Source organism: Engystomops pustulosus, chromosome 4 (genome assembly GCF_040894005.1).
Source record: "Engystomops pustulosus chromosome 4, aEngPut4.maternal, whole genome shotgun sequence".
In the NCBI taxonomy this organism is placed as follows: Eukaryota; Metazoa; Chordata; class Amphibia; order Anura; family Leptodactylidae; genus Engystomops; species Engystomops pustulosus.
The window spans coordinates 7,237,427-7,263,982 of NC_092414.1; the positions used below are offsets into that span (position 1 = coordinate 7,237,427).

The window sequence follows — 26,556 nt, forward strand, 5'->3', positions numbered from 1 at the left end:
ATGGCCTTGATGTGGGGTGCTGCTCCTCATTTACACTGCAGTGTATTGCAGAGTCTGATCTCCAGGGGGCGCTCACACAACTCTATATATGACAAATGGGAAGTTTCGGGGTACAGGAGTCCAACTCCATGTGTTGCCTGCACTGTACGTGGTTATGGGATAACCTGATACTCAAAAATGGACCAGACTCGTATAGACTCTACCCCAAATAACTGTACCCCAGTAACTGAGCTTGCTCCTTTATCCCCGTAACAGTACCTTTAATAATGGAGCAAGCTACTGTGCGCCTATAATAGTACCCCAATAACAGAACAAGCTGCTTGTACCCCTGTAATGGAGCCCAATAACTAAGCGAGCTACTGTGCCCCCATAATTGTGTCGGCTCCTCTAACCCTATAACTGTACCCCGATAACTGAGCTGGCTACTGTATTCCCACTGCTGCACCCCGGTGTGGGAGCGAGATCCTGTACCCCCATAACTGCACCCGGTGACAAAACTAGACCCTATCCCCCGATAACTGCACCCCAGTGCGGGAGCGAGATCCTGTACCCCCATAACTGCACCCTGGTGTTGGAGCGAGATCCTGTACCCCCATAACTGCACCCTGGTGTTGGAGCAAGATCCTGTACTCCCATAACTGCACCCCGGTGTCGGAGCGAGATCCTATACCCCCTTAACTGCACCACAGTGATGGAGCGAGATCCTGTACCCCCATAACTGCACCCCAGTAATGGAGCGAGATCCTATACCCCCATAACTGCACCCCAGTAATGGAGCGAGATCCTATACCCCCATAACTGCACCCCAGTAATGGAGCGAGATCCTATACCCCCATAACTGCACCCCAGTAATGGAGCGAGATCCTATACCCCCATAACTGCACCCCAGTAATGGAGCGAGATCCTATACCCCCATAACTGCACCCCAGTAATGGAGCGAGATCCTATACCCCCATAACTGCACCCCAGTAATGGAGCGAGATCCTATACCCCCATAACTGCACCCCAGTAATGGAGCGAGATCCTATACCCCCATAACTGCACCCCAGTAATGGAGCGAGATCCTATACCCCCATAACTGCACCCGAGTGAAAGAACTAGATCCTATACCCCCATAACTGCACCCCGGTGTCAGAGCTAGATCCCGTGCCCCCATAACTGCACCCCAGTAATGGAGTGAGATCCTATCCCCCCATAACTGCACCCCGGTGTCAGAACTAGATCCCGTGCCCCCATAACTGCACCCCGGTGTCAGAGCTAGATCCCGTGCCCCCATAACTGCACCCCGGTGTCAGAGCTAGATCCCGTGCCCCCATAACTGCACCCCGGTGTCAGAGCTAGATCCCGTGCCCCCATAACTGCACCCCGGTGTCAGAGCGAGATCCTATCCCCCCATAACTGCACCCCGGTGTCAGAGCGAGATCCCGTGCCCCCATAACTGCACCCCGGTGTCAGAGCGAGATCCTATCCCCCCATAACTGCACCCCGGTGTCAGAGCGAGATCCCGTGCCCCCATAACTGCACCCCGGTGTCAGAGCGAGATCCCGTGCCCCCATAACTGCACCCCGGTGTCAGAGCTAGATCCTATCCCCCCCATAACTGCACCCCGGTGTCAGAGCGAGATCCCGTGCCCCCATAACTGCACCCCGGTGTCAGAGCGAGATCCTATCCCCCCATAACTGCACCCCGCTGTCGGGGCGAGATCCTGCACCCCGCTGTCGGGGCGAGATCCTGCACCCCCACTTCCTCCCCCCCCATGCAGATGTGCATTCACTGACAGAAAGCAGACGGTGAAATGTGGAGGAACCTGGGGAACGAGTGCAGACAGGTGCGGTGACCTCTGGCTGCTAATACAGGTGTCCCCAGGTATGAATGACTGAGGGGAGGGGCTGGGGTGTAGCTCCGCCCATGGTGAGGTGTGCAGGTCCCTACAGAGGCGACTGCCACCAAGGTAACGAGGGGAGAGGGAGGGGGCAGGGCTGGGCAGGTGAGACACAGGTGAGATCAGGAAGCGGGATCAGAGGGAGCAGCAGCGCCGCTCGTCATGAAAGCCTGCACCTAGCGGGGGCGCCCTCCTGCCAGTCCTGCAGGGCATCCATGGAGGAGGGAAATCAGGAATGAGCTCCGATGCCACCAGGAATCACCGGCACCATGCTGCAGAAACGGGCGTACCGCCAGCGGGCAGCCACAATGAGGGGCCGCCCGCTGCCCCTGAAGAAGTTGCAGAAGAACTTCTGGCTGCTGCTGTTATTCGCAATCCTCCTCCTGGGGGTCTGGACGGTTTATCTGCAGATGGAGACGTATTCCAGCGGGAATCCCATCAATCGCAGTGAGTAATCGGGAACGTCACTCTGTGTCAGTCTTCACTGCAGGGATCGCATTCTATTCATTTACAGGGAAGCTGGGGGTGGGGGGGCACAGAATTATTACATGGATTATACAATCCGCCACAATAGATAAGAAAACGGACATAACTCATCCCGTAGATTCTGCATCTCCTAGAATAGAACGCGAGATCACAGTAAGGACTGACACAGTGATGTACATGGAACACTGGGTGATGAGAGCGGACTACAACCCCCAGCATGACCTGGTCCCAGATACAGGCAGTAACCACTGTGATCACCCGATGTATAATGTGTGTCACACAATCTGCCTAATCATGTGTGTAACATAACAATAGAGGGACGAGTATTCACACCTGCAGGATACAGAATCCCCAGCACGAGAGCTTTCTATATGGTGATGTCACAGTACGGGGGAGACAATGCACACAGCGGTGTCACAGTATATAGACAATGCACACAGCGGTGTCACAGTATATAGATAATGCACACAGCGGTGTCACAGTATATAGACAATGCACACAGCGGTGTCACAGTATATAGACAATGCACACAGCGGTGTCACAGTATATAGATAATGCACACAGCGGTGTCACAGTATATAGATAATGCACACTGCGATGTCACAGTATATAGATAATGCACACAGTGATGTCACAGTATATAGACAATGCACACAGCGATGTCACAGTATATAGATAATGCACACAGTGATGTCACAGTATATAGACAATGCACACAGCGATGTCACAGTATATAGATAATGCACACAGCGGTGTCACAGTATATAGACAATGCACACAGCGGTGTCCCAGTATATAGACAATGCACACAGCGGTGTCCCAGTATATAGACAATGCACACAGCGGTGTCCCAGTATATAGACAATGCACACAGCGATGTCACAGTATATAGACAATGCACACAGCGATGTCACAGTATATAGACAATGCACACAGCGATGTCACAGTATATAGACAATGCACACAGCGATGTCACAGTATATAGACAATGCACACAGCGATGTCACAGTATATAGACAATGCACACAGCGATGTCACAGTATATAGACAATGCACACAGCGATGTCACAGTATATAGACAATGCACACAGCCATGTCCCAGTATATAGACAATGCACACAGCCATGTCCCAGTATATAGACAATGCACCCAGCGGTGTCCCAGTATATAGACAATGCACACAGCGGTGTCCCAGTATATAGATAATGCACACAGCGGTGTCACAGTATATAGACAATGCACCCAGCGGTGTCACAGTATATAGACAATGCACCCAGCGGTGTCACAGTATATAGATAATGCACCCAGCGGTGTCACAGTATATAGACAATGCACCCAGCGGTGTCACAGTATATAGACAATGCACCCAGCGGTGTCACAGTATATAGACAATGCACCCAGCGGTGTCACAGTATATAGACAATGCACCCAGCGGTGTCACAGTATATAGACAATGCACCCAGCGGTGTCACAGTATATAGACAATGCACCCAGCGGTGTCACAGTATATAGACAATGCACCCAGCGGTGTCACAGTATATAGACAATGCACCCAGCGGTGTCACAGTATATAGACAATGCACCCAGCGGTGTCACAGTATATAGACAATGCACCCAGCGGTGTCACAGTATATAGACAATGCACCCAGCGGTGTCACAGTATATAGACAATGCACCCAGCGGTGTCCCAGTATATAGACAATGCACCCAGCGGTGTCCCAGTATATAGACAATGCACCCAGCGGTGTCCCAGTATATAGACAATGCACCCAGCGGTGTCACAGTATATAGACAATGCACCCAGCGGTGTCACAGTATATAGACAATGCACCCAGCGGTGTCACAGTATATAGACAATGCACCCAGCGGTGTCACAGTATATAGACAATGCACCCAGCGGTGTCACAGTATATAGACAATGCACCCAGCGGTGTCACAGTATATAGACAATGCACCCAGCGGTGTCACAGTATATAGACAATGCACCCAGCGGTGTCACAGTATATAGACAATGCACCCAGCGGTGTCACAGTATATAGACAATGCACCCAGCGGTGTCACAGTATATAGACAATGCACCCAGCGGTGTCACAGTATATAGACAATGCACCCAGCGGTGTCACAGTATATAGACAATGCACCCAGCGGTGTCACAGTATATAGACAATGCACCCAGCGGTGTCACAGTATATAGACAATGCACCCAGCGGTGTCACAGTATATAGACAATGCACCCAGCGGTGTCACAGTATATAGACAATGCACCCAGCGGTGTCACAGTATATAGACAATGCACCCAGCGGTGTCACAGTATATAGACAATGCACCCAGCGGTGTCACAGTATATAGACAATGCACCCAGCGGTGTCACAGTATATAGACAATGCACCCAGCGGTGTCACAGTATATAGACAATGCACCCAGCGGTGTCACAGTATATAGACAATGCACCCAGCGGTGTCACAGTATATAGACAATGCACACAGCGGTGTCACAGTATATAGACAATGCACACAGCGGTGTCACAGTATATAGACAATGCACACAGCGGTGTCACAGTATATAGATAATGCACACAGCGATGTCACAGTATATAGATAATGCACACAGCGATGTCACAGTATATAGATAATGCACACAGCGATGTCACAGTATATAGATAATGCACACAGCGATGTCACAGTATATAGACAATGCACACAGCGGTGTCACAGTATATAGACAATGCACCCAGCGGTGTCACAGTATATAGATAATGCACACAGCGGTGTCACAGTATATAGACAAAAAAAGGTCCCTAGGGACCTCACTGAGACCCATTGGTCTAAAACGTAACTTTTAATATATTTAAAGCTCTTAAAAAGTTTTAGGATTGTTGAGACCTATTTCGAGACATAAACATTAAAATTCTACAAATCTATGGTGTACAGTGTATTAATTGTGTACAAGTACCAAATGAGAGGAGTTTGATGTGGTGTCAGTATGCTACAGAAGAGAGAGCTCCAGAGTTCATTCGTGAGTAAATACTGGCTGTACGTTCAATCAGTGATATTATTGTTAATTCTGCAACATAGTTGCTTTAATTAGTCTGGCAAAGTGCTCTCACTGGCTGACTTCCAGATCGCGGTGTGCTAGTCTATAGGAATACTGGAGTTCTACCTATCTATAATTGATGCCACTTCTCACTCTCTAACAATTATTGGATATCGGTACTTGTCCATATGCACCATATCAATGCTATCTAAAATTTGACTGATAGCCCCCCCGACATGTTTCGCCAAGCTATAGCATGTCGGGGGGGCTATCAGTCAAATTTTAGATAGCATTGATATGGTGCATATGGACAAGTACCGATATCCAATAATTGTTAGAGAGTGAGAAGTGGCATCAATTATAGATAGGTAGAACTCCAGTATTCCTATAGACTAGCACACCGCGATCTGGAAGTCAGCCAGTGAGAGCACTTTGCCAGACTAATTAAAGCAACTATGTTGCAGAATTAACAATAATATCACTGATTGAACGTACAGCCAGTATTTACTCACGAATGAACTCTGGAGCTCTCTCTTCTGTAGCATACTGACACCACATCAAACTCCTCTCATTTGGTACTTGTACACAATTAATACACTGTACACCATAGATTTGTAGAATTTTAATGTTTATGTCTCGAAATAGGTCTCAACAATCCTAAAACTTTTTAAGAGCTTTAAATATATTAAAAGTTACGTTTTAGACCAATGGGTCTCAGTGAGGTCCCTAGGGACCTTTTTTTGTAAATAACTTAGCTATGTGTACGGACCCAGTCACATATTGTATCCACGTTCAGCATCTACAGTATATAGACAATGCACCCAGCGGTGTCACAGTATATAGACAATGCACACAGCGGTGTCACAGTATATAGATAACACAACTGTACATATTCTATACAGGAGATTGTCAGGTTATACCGGCTGTACATATATCATTATATACAGGAGATCCCCAGGTTATAGCATCTGTACATATATCATTATATACAGGAGATCCCCAGGTTATACCGGCTGTACATATATCATTATATACAGGAGATCCCCAGGTTATACCGGCTGTACATATATCATTATATACAGGAGATCCCCAGGTTATACCGGCTGTACATATATCACTATATACAGGAGATCCCCAAGTTATACCGGCTGTACATATATCACTATATACAGGAGATCCCCAGGTTATACCGGCTGTACATATATCACTATATACAGGAGATCCCCAGATTATACCGGCTGTACATATATCATCATATACAGGAGATCCCCAGGTTATACCGGCTGTACATATATCATTATATACAGGAGATCCCCAGGTTATAGCATCTGTACATATATCATTATATACAGGAGATCCCCAGGTTATACCGGCTGTACATATATCACTATATACAGGAGATCCCCAAGTTATACCGGCTGTACATATATCACTATATACAGGAGATCCCCAGGTTATACCGGCTGTACATATATCACTATATACAGGAGATCCCCAGATTATACCGGCTGTACATATATCATCATATACAGGAGATCCCCAGGTTATACCGGCTGTACATATATCATCATATACAGGAGATCCCCAGGTTATACCGGCTGTACATATATCATCATATACAGGAGATCCCCAGGTTATACCGGCTGTACATATATCATCATATACAGGAGATCCCCAGGTTATACCGGCTGTACATATATCATCATATACAGGAGATCCCCAGGTTATACCGGCTGTACATATATAATTATATACAGGAGATCCCCAGGTTATACCGGCTGTACATATATCATTATATACAGGAGATCCCCAGGTTATACCGGCTGTACATATATCATTATATACAGGAGACCCCCAGGTTATACCGGCTGTACATATATCATTATATACAGGAGATCTCCAGGTTATACCGGCTGTACATATATCATTATATACAGGAGATCCCCAGGTTATACCGGCTGTACATATATCATTATATACAGGAGATCCCCAGGTTATACCGGCTGTACATATATCATTATATACAGGAGATCCCCAGGTTATACCGGCTGTACATATATCACTATATACAGGAGATCCCCAGGTTATACCGGCTGTACATATATCATTATATACAGGAGATCCCCAGGTTATACCGGCTGTACATATATCATTATATACAGGAGATCCCCAGGTTATACCGGCTGTACATATATCATTATATACAGGAGATCCCCAGGTTATACCGGCTGTACATATATCATTATATACAGGAGATCCCCAGGTTATACCGCCTGTACATATATCATTATATACAGGAGATCCCCAGGTTATACCGGCTGTACATATATCATTATATACAGGAGATCCCCAGGTTATACCGCCTGTACATATATCATTATATACAGGAGATCTCCAGGTTATACCGGCTGTACATATATCATTATATACAGGAGATCCCCAGGTTATACCGGCTGTACATATATCATTATACCAGTTTGCTCCATATCACTATATAGAAGATGTTCTCCCTCTCTTGCACATGGTTGGTGGCTTCTAGCGGATGGCTGGTTGTTTACCAGGGTGTGCCAGCAGGACCTGGGGTCGGGGTGGGTCTGGCAGCAGCTGTGCCCGGTATAACATGGGGAGTGTAATATCCTGCCTGTGCGCTGTGTGTACCATCTGCTCCATATAATTGTTCCCTTTGGGCTTTGTGTGTCTTTATACAGAGCTCTATGTACCTGATGGCAGGACAACACGTGTCAGCGCCAATCATTGCTGGGCACAATCATGAACACCCGGCATGTGTTTGTGAGACAATATCCTGTCATCCAAGTGTGGTCCATGTGGGAGAGCTGTATGGTATGGGCCTGGGTCATATAGGAGTGCAGTATGTTATGGGCCTGGGGCATATAGGAGTGCAGTATGTTATGGGTCTGGGGCATATAGGAGAACAGTATGTTATGGGTCTGGGTCATACAGGAAAGCAGTATGTCATGGGCCTGGGGCATATAGGAGACCAGTATGTTATGGGCCTGGGGCATATAGGAGAGCAGTATGTTATGGTTCTTGGTCATAAAGGAGAGCAGTATGTTATGGGTCTGGGTCATACAGGAAAGCAGTATGTTATGGGCCTGGGGCATATAGGAGACCAGTATGTTATGGGCCTGGGGCATATAGGAGAGCAGTATGTTATGGTTCTTGGTCATAAAGGAGAGCAGTATGTTATGGTTCTGGGTCATATAGGAGAGCAGTATGTTATGGTTCTGGGTCATATAGGAGAGCAGTATGTTATGGTTCTGGGTCATATAGGAGAGCAGTATGTTATGGTTCTGGGTCATATAGGAGACCAGTATGTTATGGGCCTTGGTCATATAGGAGACCAGTATGTTATGGGCCTGGGGCATATAGGAGAGCAGTATGGTATGGGTCTGGGTCATATAGGAGAGCAGTATGTTATGGTTCTGGCTGGGTCATATAGGAGAGCAGTATGTTATGGGCCTGGGTCATATAGGAGAGCAGTATGTTATGGGCCTGGGTCATATAGGAGAGCAGTATGTTATGGGACTGGGTCATATAGGAGGGCAGTATGTTATGGGCCTGGGTCATATAGGAGAGCAGTATGTTATGGGACTGGGTCATATAGGAGAGCAGTATGTTATGGGCCTGGGTCATATAGGAGAGCAGTATGTTATGGGACTGGGTCATATAGGAGGGCAGTATGTTATGGGACTGGGTCATGTAGGAGAGCAGTATGGTATGGGTCTGGGTCATATAGGAGAGCAGTATGTTATGGTTCTGGCTGGGTCATATAGGGGAGCAGTATGTTATGGGCCTGGGTCATATAGGAGAGCAGTATGGTATGGGTCTGGGTCATATAGGAGAGCAGTATGTTATGGGCCTGGGGCATATAGCAGAGCAGTATGTTATGGGCCTGGGTCATATAACAACTGTTTCGTGAAAAACAGAGAAATTTAGGCCTCCATTATGACACCTATCCATGAAAACTGTCTTGTTTACCATGAGCAACCAATCACAGCTCAACTTTCATTTCTCCAGAGCTGCTTTGGGAATGACAGCTGAACTCTGATTGGTTACTATGGGCAACACAGGTTTGAGGCCTAGTTTGGATTGTAACTTTTTATGGCCCTTATTACCAGCCTGGAGCATATGCTGCCATTTCCAGGAATATTGTGCCACTTTCTGCATCAAGTAACTTCTTTGTCATAACCAGAACATCTTAACCGGGATAATTATGTGCCATCGTGTAACTGTTGCTGGTGTTTGCTCATCTCTTCTCTTACATGTTTGGTTTGGCCGCCAACACTTGGCATCACTCGGGAGTATTATCTGCCCAGAACAATGACAATACTTCTCACTGTACAAATAGACTAGACACTAATGACCGCAACAAACACAACCACTATACAGCAACATGTCACACACAGTGATGTCACAGTACAGGGATAATACACACAGTGATGTCACAGTACAGGGATAATACTCACAGTGATGTCACAATGCAGAGATAATACACACAGTGATGTCACAGTACAGGGATAATACACACAGTGATGTCACAGTACAGGGATAATACACACAGCGATGTCACAGTACAGGGATAATACACAGAGTGATGTCACAGTACAGGGATAATACACACAGCGATGTCACAGTACAGGGATAATACAAACTGTGATGTCACAGTACAGGGATAATACACACAGCGATGTCACAGTACAGGGATAATACACAGAGCGATGTCACAGTACAGGGATAATACACACAGCGATGTCACAGTACAGGGATAATACACACAGCGATGTCACAGTACAGGGATAATACACACAGCGATGTCACAGTACAGGGAGAATACACACAGCGATGTCACAGTACAGGGAGAATACACACAGCGATGTCACAGTACAGGGAGAATACACACAGCGATGTCACAGTACAGGGAGAATACACACAGCGATGTCACAGTACAGGGATAATACACACAGCGATGTCACAGAACAGAGACAATACACACAGTGATGTCACAGTACAGGGATAATACTCCCAGCGATGTCACAGTACAGGGATAATACTCACAGCGATGTCACAGTACAGAGATAATACACACAGTGATGTCACAGTATAGAGATAATACGCACAGCGATGTCACAGTACAGGGATAATACACAGTGATGTCACAGTACAGAGGTAATACACACAGCGATGTCACAGTACAGAGGTAATAAACACAGTGATGTCATAGTACAGGGATAATACACACAGTGATGTCACAGTACAGTTATAAAGCAGTTGTAACTTAGTGACTCCATAGTAAATCTTCAGTTACTGTCTGTGTGTTGTGTCTAAGAGGTAAAAGACCCCTTTAGATATCGGACCCCTGTAGCAGATGTTATTCCTATTCTTCAGTCCAACCTAATTTCTCAGAAAACCTAGAAAACCTCTGTGGGGAATTCTTCTCCTCTTATCTATGGCCGATCTGTGAACAATGGGCTCTTTAGTGGCGGCCATGAATGTATTTTTGGGGCCTGGGTCTCTATATCATTAGTGTTGACCTTCGTGGCTCCCGATACTTATTTGGCCACGTCTCGCCGATCGGTTGGGTATTCCGGTTACTGCTTGTCTGCCGCACACAGAACTTGTATTGTCATCTTATATCTTCTCTGAGGGCCCCGGGGACCCGTGTGTGAATCTGTACATCAGATAGGAGCAGGAGCACCTATTAACCGCTGCACATCAAAAGCGCCAGTCACATGATAGCGTCTCCTGCCGCCATGATCCCAGGAACCGTTACACTACACGATAATGGGGCCTCGTCTTACAGAAACCCGAGACCCCGAAAGGGAAGGAATTCATCTTACTACACTGAGACATACAGACATCTAGGAAGAGACAGCGCACAGTACTACTCCGCTGGTATATGGAGAGAGGGTGCACAGTACTACTCCGCTGGTATATGGAGAGAGGGCGCACAGTACTACTCCGCTGGTATATAGATAGACAGCGCACAGTACAACTCCGCTGGTATATGGAGAGAGGGCGCACAGTACTACTCCGCTGGTATATAGAGAGACAGCGCACAGTACTACTCCGCTGGTATATGGAGAGAGGGCGCACAGTACTACTCCGCTGGTATATGGAGAGAGGGCGCACAGTACTACTCCGCTGGTATATGGAGAGAGGGCGCACAGTACTACTCCGCTGGTATATAGAGACGGCGCACAGTACTACTCCGCTGGTATATGGAGAGAGGGCGCACAGTACTACTCCGCTGGTATATGGAGAGACGGCGCACAGTACTACTCCGCTGGTATATAGAGAGACGGCGCACAGTACTACTCCGCTGGTATATATAGAGACGGTGCACAGTACTACTCCGCTGGTATATAGAGAGACGGCGCACAGTACTACTCCGCTGGACTATAGAGAGACGGCGCACAGTACTACTTCGCTGGTATATAGAGAGACGGCGCACAGTACTACTCCGCCGGCCGGTGTATAGAGAGACGGCGCACAGTACTACTCCGCCCTCCGGTGTATAGAGAGACGGCGCACAGTACTACTCCGCCCGCCGGTGTATAGAGAGACGGCGCACAGTACTACTCCGCCCGCCGGTGTATAGAGAGACGGCGCACAGTACTACTCCGCCCGCCGGTGTATAGAGAGACGGCGCACAGTACTACTCCGCCCGACGGTGTATAGAGAGACGGCGCACAGTACTACTCCGCTGGTATATAGAGAGACGGCGCACAGTACTAATCCGCTTGTATATAGAGAGACGGCGCACAGTACTACTCCGCTGGACTATAGAGAGACGGCGCACAGTACTACTCCGCTGGTATATAGAGAGACAGCGCACAGTACTACTCCGCCGGCCGGTGTATAGAGAGACGGCGCACAGTACTACTCCGCCCGCCGGTGTATAGAGAAACGGCGCACAGTACTACTCCGCCCGCCGGTGTATAGAGAGACGGCGCACAGTACTACTCCGCCCGCCGGTGTATAGAGAGACGGTGCACAGTACTACTCCGCCCGCCGGTGTATAGAGAGACGGCGCACAGTACTACTCCGCCCGCCGGTGTATAGAGAGACGGCGCACAGTACTACTCCGCTGGTATATAGAGAGACGGCGCACAGTACTACTCCGCTGGTATATAGAGAGACGGTGCACAGTACTACTCCGCTGGTATATAGAGAGACGGCGCACAGTACTACTCCGCCGGCCGGTGTATAGAGAGACGGCGCACAGTACTACTCCGCCGGCCGGTGTATAGAGAGACGGCGCACAGTACTACTCCGCCGGCCGGTGTATAGAGAGACGGCGCACAGTACTACTCCGCCCGCCGGTGTATAGAGAGACGGCGAACAGTACTATTCCGCCCGACGGTGTATAGAGAGACGGCTCAGTACTACTCCGCCCTCCGGTGTATAGAGAGACGGCGCACAGTACTACTCCGCCCGCCGGTGTATAGAGAGACGGCGCACAGTACTACTCCGCTGGTATATAGAGAGACGGCGCACAGTACTACTCCGCTGGACTATAGAGAGACGGCGCACAGTACTACTCCGCTGGTATATAGAGAGACAGCGCACAGTACTACTCCGCCGGCCGGTGTATAGAGAGACGGCGCACAGTACTACTCCGCCCGCCGGTGTATAGAGAGACGGCGCACAGTACTACTCCGCCCGCCGGTGTATAGAGAGACGGCGCACAGTACTACTCCGCCCGCCGGTGTATAGAGAGACGGCGCACAGTACTACTCTGCTGGTATATAGAGAGACGGCGCACAGTACTACTCCGCTGGTATATAGAGAGACGGCGTACAGTACTACTCCGCCGGCCGGGGTATATAGAGAGACGGCGCACAGTACTACTCCGCTGGTATATAGAGAGACGGCGCACAGTACTACTCCGCTGGTATATAGAGAGACGGCGCACAGTACTACTCCGCTGGTATATAGAGAGACGGCGCACAGTACTACTCCGCTGGTATATAGAGAGACAGCGCACAGTACTACTCCGCCGGCCGGTGTATAGAGAGACGGCGCACAGTACTACTCCGCCCGCCGGTGTATAGAGAGACGGCGCACAGTACTACTCCGCCCGCCGGTGTATAGAGAGACGGCGCACAGTACTACTCCGCCCGCCGGTGTATAGAGAGACGGCGCACAGTACTACTCTGCTGGTATATAGAGAGACGGCGCACAGTACTACTCCGCTGGTATATAGAGAGACGGCGTACAGTACTACTCCGCCGGCCGGGGTATATAGAGAGACGGCGCACAGTACTACTCCGCTGGTATATAGAGAGACGGCGCACAGTACTACTCCGCTGGTATATAGAGAGACGGCGCACAGTACTACTCCGCTGGTATATAGAGAGACGGCGCACAGTACTACTCCGCTGGTATATAGAGAGACGGCGCACAGTACTACTCCGCTGGTATATAGAGAGACGGCGCACAGTACTACTCCGCTCTTTCCTTTCTCCTTATATATAACAATGTCCCTGGAATGTGAGACCCAGTAATTTTCTCCTACGTGAGGATCAGATAGCGGGTGCCCACACGGAGAGATGGTATCACTGACCTCTCCCGCTGCTTGTATCAGTGTCAGTCCTTACTGAGGTCCTAGCATTGTATTCATGAACCAGGAGGAGCAGGATGAGCAGTTCTTTGGGTCTAATGGAACATGAATATAATTACAATTATGACTCTCGCAGGGTGGGAGCTGTCGCCCCCTCGCCCTGTATAACCTCTTGTAGTTGTGCCAGCGGTATAAGGTGACAGGAGTGAGGGTGGGGGTCCGCCCTACACAGATGAAAGCTCCCACCCACCGTCTCATGTGGGGGCCCATCTGTCTGTGCCCCTGCACCCGCAGCCCCTGATCTCCTGAAGCATCAGGGGGGCACTGACTGGCACAGAGGATGTTATAGGGGCCATATCTGTCACCACCAGCTCTCCACATATAATATATATACTGTATATACTGTGTATAAGACCCTTCTTACCACAACATCTGCTCTCTTTATTAGGATACAGCAGCTGGAGCGAACTGGGCAAAGCCCTGGCCCTCAAAGACATCCCAGCCGTGGACCCGAACCTGAAGTTCTACCACCCAGAGAGACCGCAGGAGGTGATAATACACACAGTGATGTCACAGTACAGGGATAACACACACAGTGATGTCACAGTACAGGGATAACACACACAGTGATGTCACAGTACAGGGATAATACACACAGTGATGTCACAGTACAGGGATAATACACACAGCGATGTCACAGGACAGGGATAATACACACAGCGATGTCACAGGACAGGGATAATACACACAGCGATGTCACAGTACAGGGATAATACACACAGCGATGTCACAGTACAGGGATAATACACACAGTGATGTCACAGTACAGGGATAATACACACAGCGATGTCACAGTACAGGGATAATACACACAGCGATGTCACAGTACAGGGATAATACACACAGCGATGTCACAGTACAGGGATAATACACACAGTGATGTCACAGTACAGGGGATACTACACACAGTGATGTCACAGTACAGAGATAATACACACAGTGATGTCACAGTACAGAGATAATACACACAGTGATGTCACAGTACAGGGATAATACACACAGCGATGTCACAGTACAGGGATAATACACACAGTGATGTCACAGTACAGGGATAATACACACAGTGATGTCACAGTACAGAGATAATACACACAGTGATGTCACAGTACAGAGATAATACACACAGTGATGTCACAGGACAGGGAGAATACACACAGTGATGTCACAGTACAGAGATAATACACACAGTGATGTCACAGTACAGGGATAATACACACAGTGATGTCACAGGACAGGGAGAATATTTAGTACATAGAGAAGACACAACATTAAAAACAGAGATAACATCCAAAATGAATACATAAAATACAAAAAAAAATTTTTTGTCAGAGGACAAAAACAATAAAAATTATAAACAGAGGAGACTGAGACAGATAGTGGAGGGGGATCTAGGATCAAGGAGGGGATTCCACTAAATATATCTATAGAAATAGGGGATCACAGCATCACACTAATCCATCATCACTTATTCCAATGTCTGCAGCTCCAAGAATCCACTGCCTGGAATCTGTCCGTGACCTGGAAGCCAGAGGTGAGAAATCCAGAGAACGATAGAGACAGACAGGAATATAGATACATACTATACATACTATACATACTATACATACTATACATACTATACATACTATAACTGTGACATGTATTTATTTTTCATTTAGTTCACTGGACGAGTCAATCTCCACATATATGAAGACTGGTGTGGAAGCAGCATCCAGCAACTCCGCCGGAATATACACTTTCCTCTCTTTCCTCATGTGGGTACATTTCACTTATATGATCACTACAGTACCTCATCACATATACTATAATACTGCCCCCTATGTACAGGAATATAACTACTATAATACTGTCCCCTATGTACAAGAATATAACTACTATAATACTGCCCCCTATGTACAGGAATATAACTACTGTAATACTGCCCCCTATGTACAAGAATATAACTACTATAATACTGCCCCCTATGTACAAGAATATAACTACTATAATACTGCCCCCTATGTACAAGAATATAACTACTATAATACTGCCCCCTATGTACAGGAATATAACTACTATAATACTGCCCCCTATGTACAGGAATATAACTACTATAATACTGCCCCCTATGTACAAGAATATAACTACTATAATACTGCCCCCTATGTACAGGAATATAACTACTGTAATACTGCCCCCTATGTACAAGAATATAACTACTATAATACTGCCCCCTATGTACAGGAATATAACTACTGTAATACTGCCCCCTATGTACAAGAATATAACTACTATAATACTGCTCCCTATGTACAGGAATATAACTACTATAATACTGCCTCCTATGTACAGGAATATAACTACTATAATACTGCCCCCTATGTACAGGAATATAACTACTATAATACTGCCCCCTATGTACAGGGATATAACTACTATAACACTGCCCCCTATGTACAGGAATATAACTACTATAACACTGCCCCCTATGTACAAGAATATAACTACTATAATACTGCCCCCTATGTACAAGAATATAACTACTATAATACTGCCCCCTATGTACAGGAATATAACTACTGTAATACTGCCCCCTATGTACAGGAATATAACTACTGTAATACTGCCCCCTATGTACAAGAATATAACTACTATAATACTGCCCTCTATGTACAAGAATATAACTACTATAATACTGCCCCCTATGTACAAGAATATAACTACTATAATACTGCCCCCTATGTACAAGAATATAACTACTATAATACTTCCTCCTATGTACAAGAATATAACTACTATAATACTGCCCCCTATGTACAAGAATATAACTACTATAATACTGCCCCCTATGTACAAGAATATAACTACTATAATACTACCCCCTATGTACAAGAATATAACTACTATAATACTGCCCCCTATGTACAAGAATATAACTACTATAATACTGCCCCCTATGTACAGGAATATAACTACTATAATACTGCCCCCTATGTACAGGAATATAACTACTATAATACTGCCCCCTATGTACAGGAATATAACTACTATAATACTGCCCCCTATGTACAGGAATATAACTACTATAATACTGCCCCCTAGGTACAAGAATATAACTACTATAATACTGCCCCCTAGGTACAAGAATATAACTACTATAATACTGCCCCCTATGTACAAGAATATAACTACTATAATACTGCCCCCTATGTACAAGAATATAACTACTATAATACTGCCCCCTATGTACAAGAATATAACTACTATAATACTGCCCCCTATGTACAAGAATATAACTACTATAATACTGCCCCCTATGTACAGGAATATAACTACTATAATACTGCCCTCTATGTACAAGAATATAACTACTATAATACTGCCCCCTATGTACAGGAATATAACTACTATAATACTGCCCCCTATGTACAGGAATATAACTACTATAATACTGCCCCCTATGTACAAGACTATAACTACTATAATACTGCCCCCTATGTACAGGAATATAACTACTATAATACTGCCCCCTATGTACAGGAATATAACTACTATAATACTGTCCCCTATGTACAGGAATATAACTACTATAATACTGCCCCCTATGTACAGGAATATAACTACTATAATACTGCCCCCTATGTACAGGGATATAACTACTATAATATTACCCCCTATGTACAGGAATATAACTACTATAATACTGCCCCCTATGTACAGGAATATAACTACTATAATACTGCCCCTATGTACAGGAATATAACTACTATAATACTGCCCCTATGTACAGGAATATAACTACTATAATACTGCCCCCTATGTACAGGAATATAACTACTATAATACTGCCCCCTATGTACAAGAATATAACTACTATAATACTGCCCCCTATGTACAAGAATATAACTACTATAATACTGCCCCCTATGTACAGGAATATAACTACTATAATACTGCCCCCTATGTACAGGAATATAACTACTATAATACTGCCCCTATGTACAGGAATATAACTACTATAATACTGCCCCCTATGTACAGGAATATAACTACTATAATACTGCCCCCTATGTACAGGAATATAACTACTATAATACTGCCCCCTATGTACAGGAATATAACTACTATAATACTGCCCCCTATGTACAGGAATATAACTACTATAATACTGCCCCCTATGTACAAGAATATAACTACTATAATACTGCCCCCTATGTACAGGAATATAACTACTATAATACTGCCCCCTATGTACAGGAATATAACTACTATAATACTGCCCCCTATGTACAAGAATATAACTACTATAATACTGCCCCCTATGTACAGGAATATAACTACTATAATACTGCCCCCTATGTACAGGTATATAACTACTATAATACTGCCCCCTATGTACAGGAATATAACTACTATAATACTGCCTCCTATGTACAGGAATATAACTACTATAATACTGCCCCCTATGTACAGGAATATAACTACTATAATACTGCCCCCCATGTACAGGAATATAACTACTATAATACTGCCTCCTATGTACAAGAATATAACTACTATAATACTGCCCCCTATGTACAGGAATATAACTACTATAATACTGCCCCCTATGTACAGGAATATAATACTGCCCCCTATGTACAAGAATATAACTACTATAATACTGCCCCCTATGTACAGGAATATAACTACTATAATACTGCCTCCTATGTACAAGAATATAACTACTATAATACTGCCCCCTATGTACAAGAATATAACTACTATAATACTGCCCCCTATGTACAAGAATATAACTACTATAATATTGCCCCCTATGTACAGGAATATAACTACTATAATACTGCCCCCTATGTACAGGATTATAACTACTATAATACTGCCCCCTATGTACAAGAATATAACTACTATAATACTGCCTCCTATGTACAAGAATATAACTACTATAATACTGCCCCCTATGTACAAGAATATAACTACTATAATACTGCCCCATATGTACAGGAATATAACTACTATAATACTGCCCCCTATGTACAGGGATATAACTACTATAATATTACCCCCTATGTACAAGAATATAACTACTATAATACTGCCCCCTATGTACAGGGATATAACTACTATAATATTACCCCCTATGTACAGGAATAACAAAAATTTACTTACCCCGAAATTTTCTTTTCCTGGAGTCCAGGGGCAGCACACACAAATGGGTTTTAGTCCTCTAGAACCAATCAGATAGAGACAGGTTACCAAGCAGTACACATGTATTCAATTAACTAGTTAAGGAGCCCTATAAGAGGGAGGAGGAACTAGGAGACAGTGTATTATTATAAAGCAATATAAATAAGGGAGGGAAGCATGTGCTGCCCCTGGACTCCAGGAAAAGAAAATTTCGGGGTAAGTAAATTTTTGTTTTCCTGATCGTCTCAGGGGCAGCACACACAAATGGGATTTGTAAAGCAGTACCGAAAAATTCTATGGGTGGGCCACATGTTTGTAACTTAAGCACTGCACTGCCACAGAGTGCCTTCTGCTTAAGAGATAGTCTAGCCTAATAATATTTGACAAAGGTTAAAGATGACGACCATGTTGTGGCCTTGTCCACTTTGTCCATGACATAACTCTGTTGAAGAGGTAGCTGTAGGCTGTATAGAAGGAATCCTTATCTCTGAGATAGCATGTATACTGTAGTGTTCTTCTATGGTGGCCTTAGACCACCTGGTTATAGTGACAACTTGCCCTTTGCCCAGTTATTGGGAGCACTGGAATAGTAGGCACAAAAAAATAACGGAAGATCATTTTTTAAGGGAAGACATCAAGAACTGCTATTCTTAAATCTTGAGTGTGGAGACTTCATTAATCCTAACAAGAGGTTTGTAGATAAAAGGAAGCATACTTTTTTTTTTTTTTTGGAAAAAAATCTGGCATTGATACCAAGATGAGGAAGTCATCTCAATTTTTGAAGTATGGATCTTAGATTAATGGATCCTGTAGTTCAATAACCCGCCTGCTGCGATGATGGCGGTCTGAAGAATACTTTAAAGGTGAGGGACCTTTATGTAACAGTTCTGATAGGACCCTATATAGGGCTGAGAAGACAACCGATAGCGCCTTACAGGAAGGACAGCAGAACTTAAGGTTTTGAAGAATTATTATTATTAATTTGAAGAAGATATGCAGTAGATGCCATTGTTGAGAATTTGATTGAGATTTAGTCGAGATTTTTTTTTTTTAAGATATCTGGATCAAAGTTGATGAAGATTTGAGCCTCTTTCATACTCCGTTAGTCTTTCAACCTGGTAGGTCTATGGGCAGTCTGTAGGGTAATTATGACCTCTGGATATGATCGCAGTTGTGACATGATCACTGCGTCAGCCTCCAGGCAATTAGCTGTCGAGTGTGTGGATGAGTATGGTGTACGCTCTTTTTGGAGAGCAGGTCCCCTGTTGCTGGCAACTTACAGTACCTCCCTTTTGACAGCGACCGTGGCAGGCCCTGTGGAGCCAACGAGGCGGGAAGACATAGTCTTTGTCCTTACCTCATCTGAAACTGTTCAGAACATTTGGACCAAGGGAGTAGGAAAGCAACATGTACACCAGAGCCTGGTTCCACTTAAAAAGGAAGTCCGTCAATTGCCAATGTATGGCTGAAATGACTTACATTTTTGGTAGTTTTGAATTTCCGCATGACGCTATGGCATCTGGATAGGGAAAACCTCATTTGACCATTACACCATTATAACTGATGAGTTGAGACTCCATTCTTTCGGGTGGCATGGCTCACAGCCCAGAATATCCGCAGTGGTGTTCTATAATCCTTTAATGTGACCTGCAGATGTACTGTGCAGAAGATCTTCTGTCTGTGCCATCATCCTTACATTAGCGGGCTAAGTGATAGCTTTTCAAGCCTACCGCTTGCTCAGAGAATATGGTCAGTCCGTTGTCTAACTGGACTGGGTGATGACAGTGGAGAAGGTACTGAAAGTGGAGAAAAGGGCTTTACTGCCCTAAAGTTCTTTTAGGATTTTGAGATTCATCATCTTGTTTGCTCCACTTCTTCTTAGTCCATAGATGACTAACATGGGCACCCCAACCATCAGAGGAGGCATCTGATGCAAGTCCCTATCGGAGATAGGAGGCCAGAGTATTTTGGATGATTGAGTTTGAGATTCCTACCGACTTTTCTGGTGTTTGAAGAGCCCTTTATAGGCTTGAGAGGAATGTCATGTCCCTTGTTCCACTTTGTCTGAAGATCAATCTCTGGATGGCCCCCACTTATTCTGGGGTTACATTCACCAATTGAGGTGTTTATTTAAGAAGCTCAAACCTCGGTGACTGACGGGACACAAAGTAAGATTTCTTTGCATTAAACACAAATCTCAGAATCTGACACAATTGGAGAAACTTCTAAAACATGGGATTGGAGTAGAGGTTCTGAGGAAGCTCTTATCAGCCGGCTGTCTGGATACTCCACCATTGTGATACCCTGCCATGAAAAAACCACTGCCAATAAAGAAAAAACTGGAGATGCAATCTTTTGGATCTGGTTTGAATCGCTACACAACTATCCCCTGTGAGTAGACAGGGAACATTGAGGCTACAGTGTGACTAGATAGTCCTCTTTAATTAGAAGAGCCCCTGCAGACTGGATCGCTTTAATCCTGAATTTGACCCCTTTTTTTTTTTTTTGAATGCTGAGAGAAAAAAATGAGGGTCTATACAAAAAATATGACGTCAGCTGGTAGAGTTCTCTGGACACTGAGGTGCAGCCTCCTGTGATGACTGATGTCCCCAGTTGTCTGATGGTAGTTCTTGACTACTGAGAGTAATACTTCTGAGGTCTTCCTCCCCACCTCATGTATGTGGAGCTCGGCGTCACATGACAGTAGGACTGGTAATAGGTAATCTTCTCTTGGAAGAGAAAGCGTCTTCTTGCTTAGCCAGAGACTTCTGCTGCCTCCTAAAGACTCCGCTATGGACTGTGGAGCTTCACTCCCTGACCTTCACTTCAGCTTTCCAGGATCATGGACATGGATTCTGGCTGGAACAGGCTTCAGAAGTTGTTCTTAAAAACACCATTTCCATCCTATTACCTGACTCATAAGGCTCTTTTAGCCGTACTGGCGAGGGTAAATGACTTACAGGAGAGCCTCGCCGTATCCAGGTGAGTATCAGAGATAATCTGTAGCACTTGATGAGATGCAATCTTTTCAGTATTCATCTAATACACCAGAACAATTCACTCAGCCCGAGCCACTTGGGGCAGAGGGCAGGGAGACTTTACACAGCAGCAGAGGAGGTAGAGGACTTCTTCAGTACAGAGACTGCTTTATGGACTAGGGAACGCCGATTCTTCAGCGGGAACATCGCTTTGTGAGGTGCCTTAGTAACAGGAGGATCCTTAATTATAAGAGATTTGACTTTTCAATGTACATCTTTGAATGTAGGCTCAGGTTATATTTATAATCCACTCCTCTAGGATGGGGTGTCCCTACTAGGATTTTTTAACGTCCTCATAAAGACTGAACTTTATCCTTGTGTAACATAATATTCATCATTATCAGATTCCCCAGAACAAGACCCCTCTTCAGAGCTCTATGGTGACTTCAGAGGCCGCTGCTCCTTGCACCATGATATAGATCCACTATAAATGTCCTCTGTTAGATGTGTGAATCAGGACTAATAAGCTGTTAGTTTGCATTATCAGGAGGTGCAGAGACTATGCTTAGCTTAGAGAAGGTTTCTTGCTGAGCTCCTGTGAGGCGACATCTGCTATAAAACAGAACAAAACAAGGGTTAATCACCCGTTCTGACCAGGCATTTCTAGCACTAATGCAAGCAGAGAGTGCACATAATATCGCCATTACGTATCCACACAGGAGACTGTGTGACCGGAGGTGCATGATAACAGCACCCTGCTATACATCCGACCCAGGAGCGGAGGTACTGTGAGACAGAAGTGCCTATATATAGCATTTATACATCTAATAACAGCAGATGCACTAATCCATAGTGTATAATAACATTCAACATAGGGGCTGCGGCACTATGTGCATAGATCATATATCTTACACATCTAATAGCAGCTGATGCACTATGACACAGGGAGTGCATAATAATAACACCATGCTATACATGTAATATGGGGGATGAGACCCTATGTAACAGAAGTGCATTACATCATAGATTTTTATGCATCATATAAATCCAATACAGGAGCTGAGGCCTTATCAAAGGAAGCTGGGATCCCCCGCCAGTCTCCCATTCCGGCACCTGCCAGGCCTGGAGCTGCTTAGCAGCAGTGATCTGACGAGAGAAAGCACATACAGGTTAGAAAGGATCTGGAGTGTAATATACCATAGCATCCTATATATGTAATATAGTAGCTAGGGGTAACCAGCGAGTGCATAACATAGCATCCTATATGTATAATATAGCAGCAAGAGGCAACCAGCAAATGTATCATAACACAACATAGCATCCTATATGTATAATATAGCAGCTAGCATAGCATTCTATATGAGTAATATAGTAGCCTGAGGCATGATGTAACAGCGAGTTGTACATATAACCTTATACATTTGATACTCACGCTGCAGCACTATAAAGCAGTGAGTGCCTATAACATTGCATTAGGACACAGCCCTCCTATATATATCCTGCAGAGGTATACAAACCCATATAGGAGCAGCAGCACTGTGTAGCAGGGAGTGCAGGGCCTGGACAGCAGTAATCAGCGCAGTGTGAATACACACCAGGGAGCATGAGCATAACAGGAGCCATTTCTTACCTCAGTAAGCAGAGGGCCGCGTTGCTGGCAGAGAGCAATCTGCATATTGTGGCGCCGGAACTTCAAACTCCAGACACCGATTGCGTCACCTCCGGTCCTCAGCCAAAACTCCCTGGCGCCAGAAAGGGAACACCACATCCGGTGCTGTAATCATGGCATCACACAGGCCCGGCCTGCCCTCACCTGAAGTGTCACATCCGGACTCCTCGGGCTGAGGCACTTCCGGTCCGGCTCCCGCCATGGAGGTAGGCGGGGCTTGCAGTAGTGTGACGTAGGCGGCTTTCATCTCCTCTGGAGGCCATTACAGCCTTTCGGGTATCGAAACCCTGTGAGGGCAGGCGTGTACCGAGGCTCAACACTGCCCATGTTTAGGCTGCTGAAACAGTGGCCGTCTCAGTACACCATCGCGTCTGAGCAACATGGGACACCCCACTGTGTGCAGCGCGGACACAAGAACAGCAGCAGCATAGGTCCTGTCTGTATCTTTGACCTAGAGAAAGAAAAAATACACTGTCTCCTAGTTCCTCCTCCCTCTTATAGGGCTCCTTAACTAGTTAATTGAATACATGTGTACTGCTTGGTAACCTGTCTCTATCTGATTGGTTCTAGAGGACTAAAACCCGTTTGTGTGTGCTGCCCCTGAGACGATCAGGAAATAACTACTATAATACTGCCCCCTATGTACAGGAATATAACTACTATAATACTGCCCCCTATGTACAAGAATATAACTACTATAATACTGTCCCCTATGTACAGGAATATAACTACTATAATACTGCCCCTATGTACAGGAATATATCTACTATAATACTGCCCCCTATGTACAGGAATATAACTACTATAATACTGCCCCCTATGTACAGGAATATAACTACTATAATACTGCCCCCTATGTACAAGAATATAACTACTATAATACTGCCCCCTATGTACAAGAATATAACTACTATAATACTACCCCCTATGTACAAGAATATAACTACTATAATACTGCCCCCTATGTACAGGAATATAACTACTATAATACTGCCCCCTATGTACAGGAATATAACTACTATAATACTGCCCCCTATGTACAGGAATATAACTACTATAATACTGCCCCCTATGTACAGGAATATAACTACTATAATACTGCCCCCTATGTACAGGAATATAACTACTATAATACTGCCCCCTAGGTACAAGAATATAACTACTATAATACTGCCCCCTAGGTACAAGAATATAACTACTATAATACTGCCCCCTATGTACAAGAATATAACTACTATAATACTGCCCCCTATGTACTAGAATATAACTACTATAATACTGCCCCCTAGGTACAAGAATATAACTACTATAATACTGCCCCCTATGTACAAGAATATAACTACTATAATACTGCCCCCTATGTACAGGAATATAACTACTATAATACTGCCCTCTATGTACAAGAATATAACTACTATAATACTGCCCCCTATGTACAGGAATATAACTACTATAATACTGCCCCCTATGTACAGGAATATAACTACTATAATACTGCCCCCTATGTACAAGACTATAACTACTATAATACTGCCCCCTATGTACAGGAATATAACTACTATAATACTGTCCCCTATGTACAGGAATATAACTACTATAATACTGCCCCCTATGTACAGGAATATAACTACTATAATACTGCCCCCTATGTACAGGGATATAACTACTATAATAATTCCCCCTATGTTCAAGAATATAACTACTATAATACTGCCCCCTATGTACAGGAATATAACTACTATAATACTGCCCCCTATGTACAGGAATATAACTACTATAATACTGCCCCTATGTACAGGAATATAACTACTATAATACTGCCCCCTATGTACAGGAATATAACTACTATAATACTGCCCCCTATGTACAAGAATATAACTACTATAATACTGCCCCCTATGTACAAGAATATAACTACTATAATACTGCCCCCTATGTACAGGAATATAACTACTATAATACTGCCCCCTATGTACAGGAATATAACTACTATAATACTGCCCCTATGTACAGGAATATAACTACTATAATACTGCCCCCTATGTACAGGAATATAACTACTATAATACTGCCCCCTATGTACAGGAATATAACTACTATAATACTGCCCCCTATGTACAGGAATATAACTACTATAATACTGCCCCCTATGTACAGGGATATAACTACTATAATATTACCCCCTATGTACAGGAATATAACTACTATCATACTGCCCCCTATGTACAGGAATATAACTACTATAATACTGCCCCCTATGTACAAGAATATAACTACTATAATACTGTCCCCTATGTACAGGAATATAACTACTATAATACTGCCCCTATGTACAGGAATATATCTACTATAATACTGCCCCCTATGTACAGGAATATAACTACTATAATACTGCCCCCTATGTACAGGAATATAACTACTATAATACTGCCTCCTATGTACAAGAATATAACTACTATAATACTGCCCCCTATGTACAAGAATATAACTACTATAATACTGCCCCCTATGTACAAGAATATAACTACTATAATACTGCCCCCTATGTACAGGAATATAACTACTACAATACTGCTCCCTATGTACAAGAATATAACTACTATAATACTGCCCCCTATGTACAGGAATATAACTACAATAATACTGCCCCCTATGTACAGGAATATAACTACTATAATACTGCCCCCTATGTACAAGA

The 26,556-nt window shown here is 44.6% G+C and overlaps 1 protein-coding gene across 1 annotated transcript in view; it reads left to right on the top strand.

Moving 5' to 3' along the window:
• The first annotated feature begins 2,005 nt into the window (after positions 1 to 2,005).
• Positions 2,006 to 26,556, top strand: part of B4GALNT3 (beta-1,4-N-acetyl-galactosaminyltransferase 3) — a 44,247-nt gene continuing 19,696 nt past the window's right edge. Inside the window, exons 1-4 of the mRNA XM_072144968.1 lie at positions 2,006 to 2,329; positions 14,434 to 14,534; positions 15,529 to 15,576; positions 15,704 to 15,799. Coding sequence (XP_072001069.1) covers positions 2,128 to 2,329; positions 14,434 to 14,534; positions 15,529 to 15,576; positions 15,704 to 15,799 — 447 coding nt within the window. The 5' untranslated portion in view covers positions 2,006 to 2,127. The remainder of the gene's footprint in view (positions 2,330 to 14,433; positions 14,535 to 15,528; positions 15,577 to 15,703; positions 15,800 to 26,556) is intronic.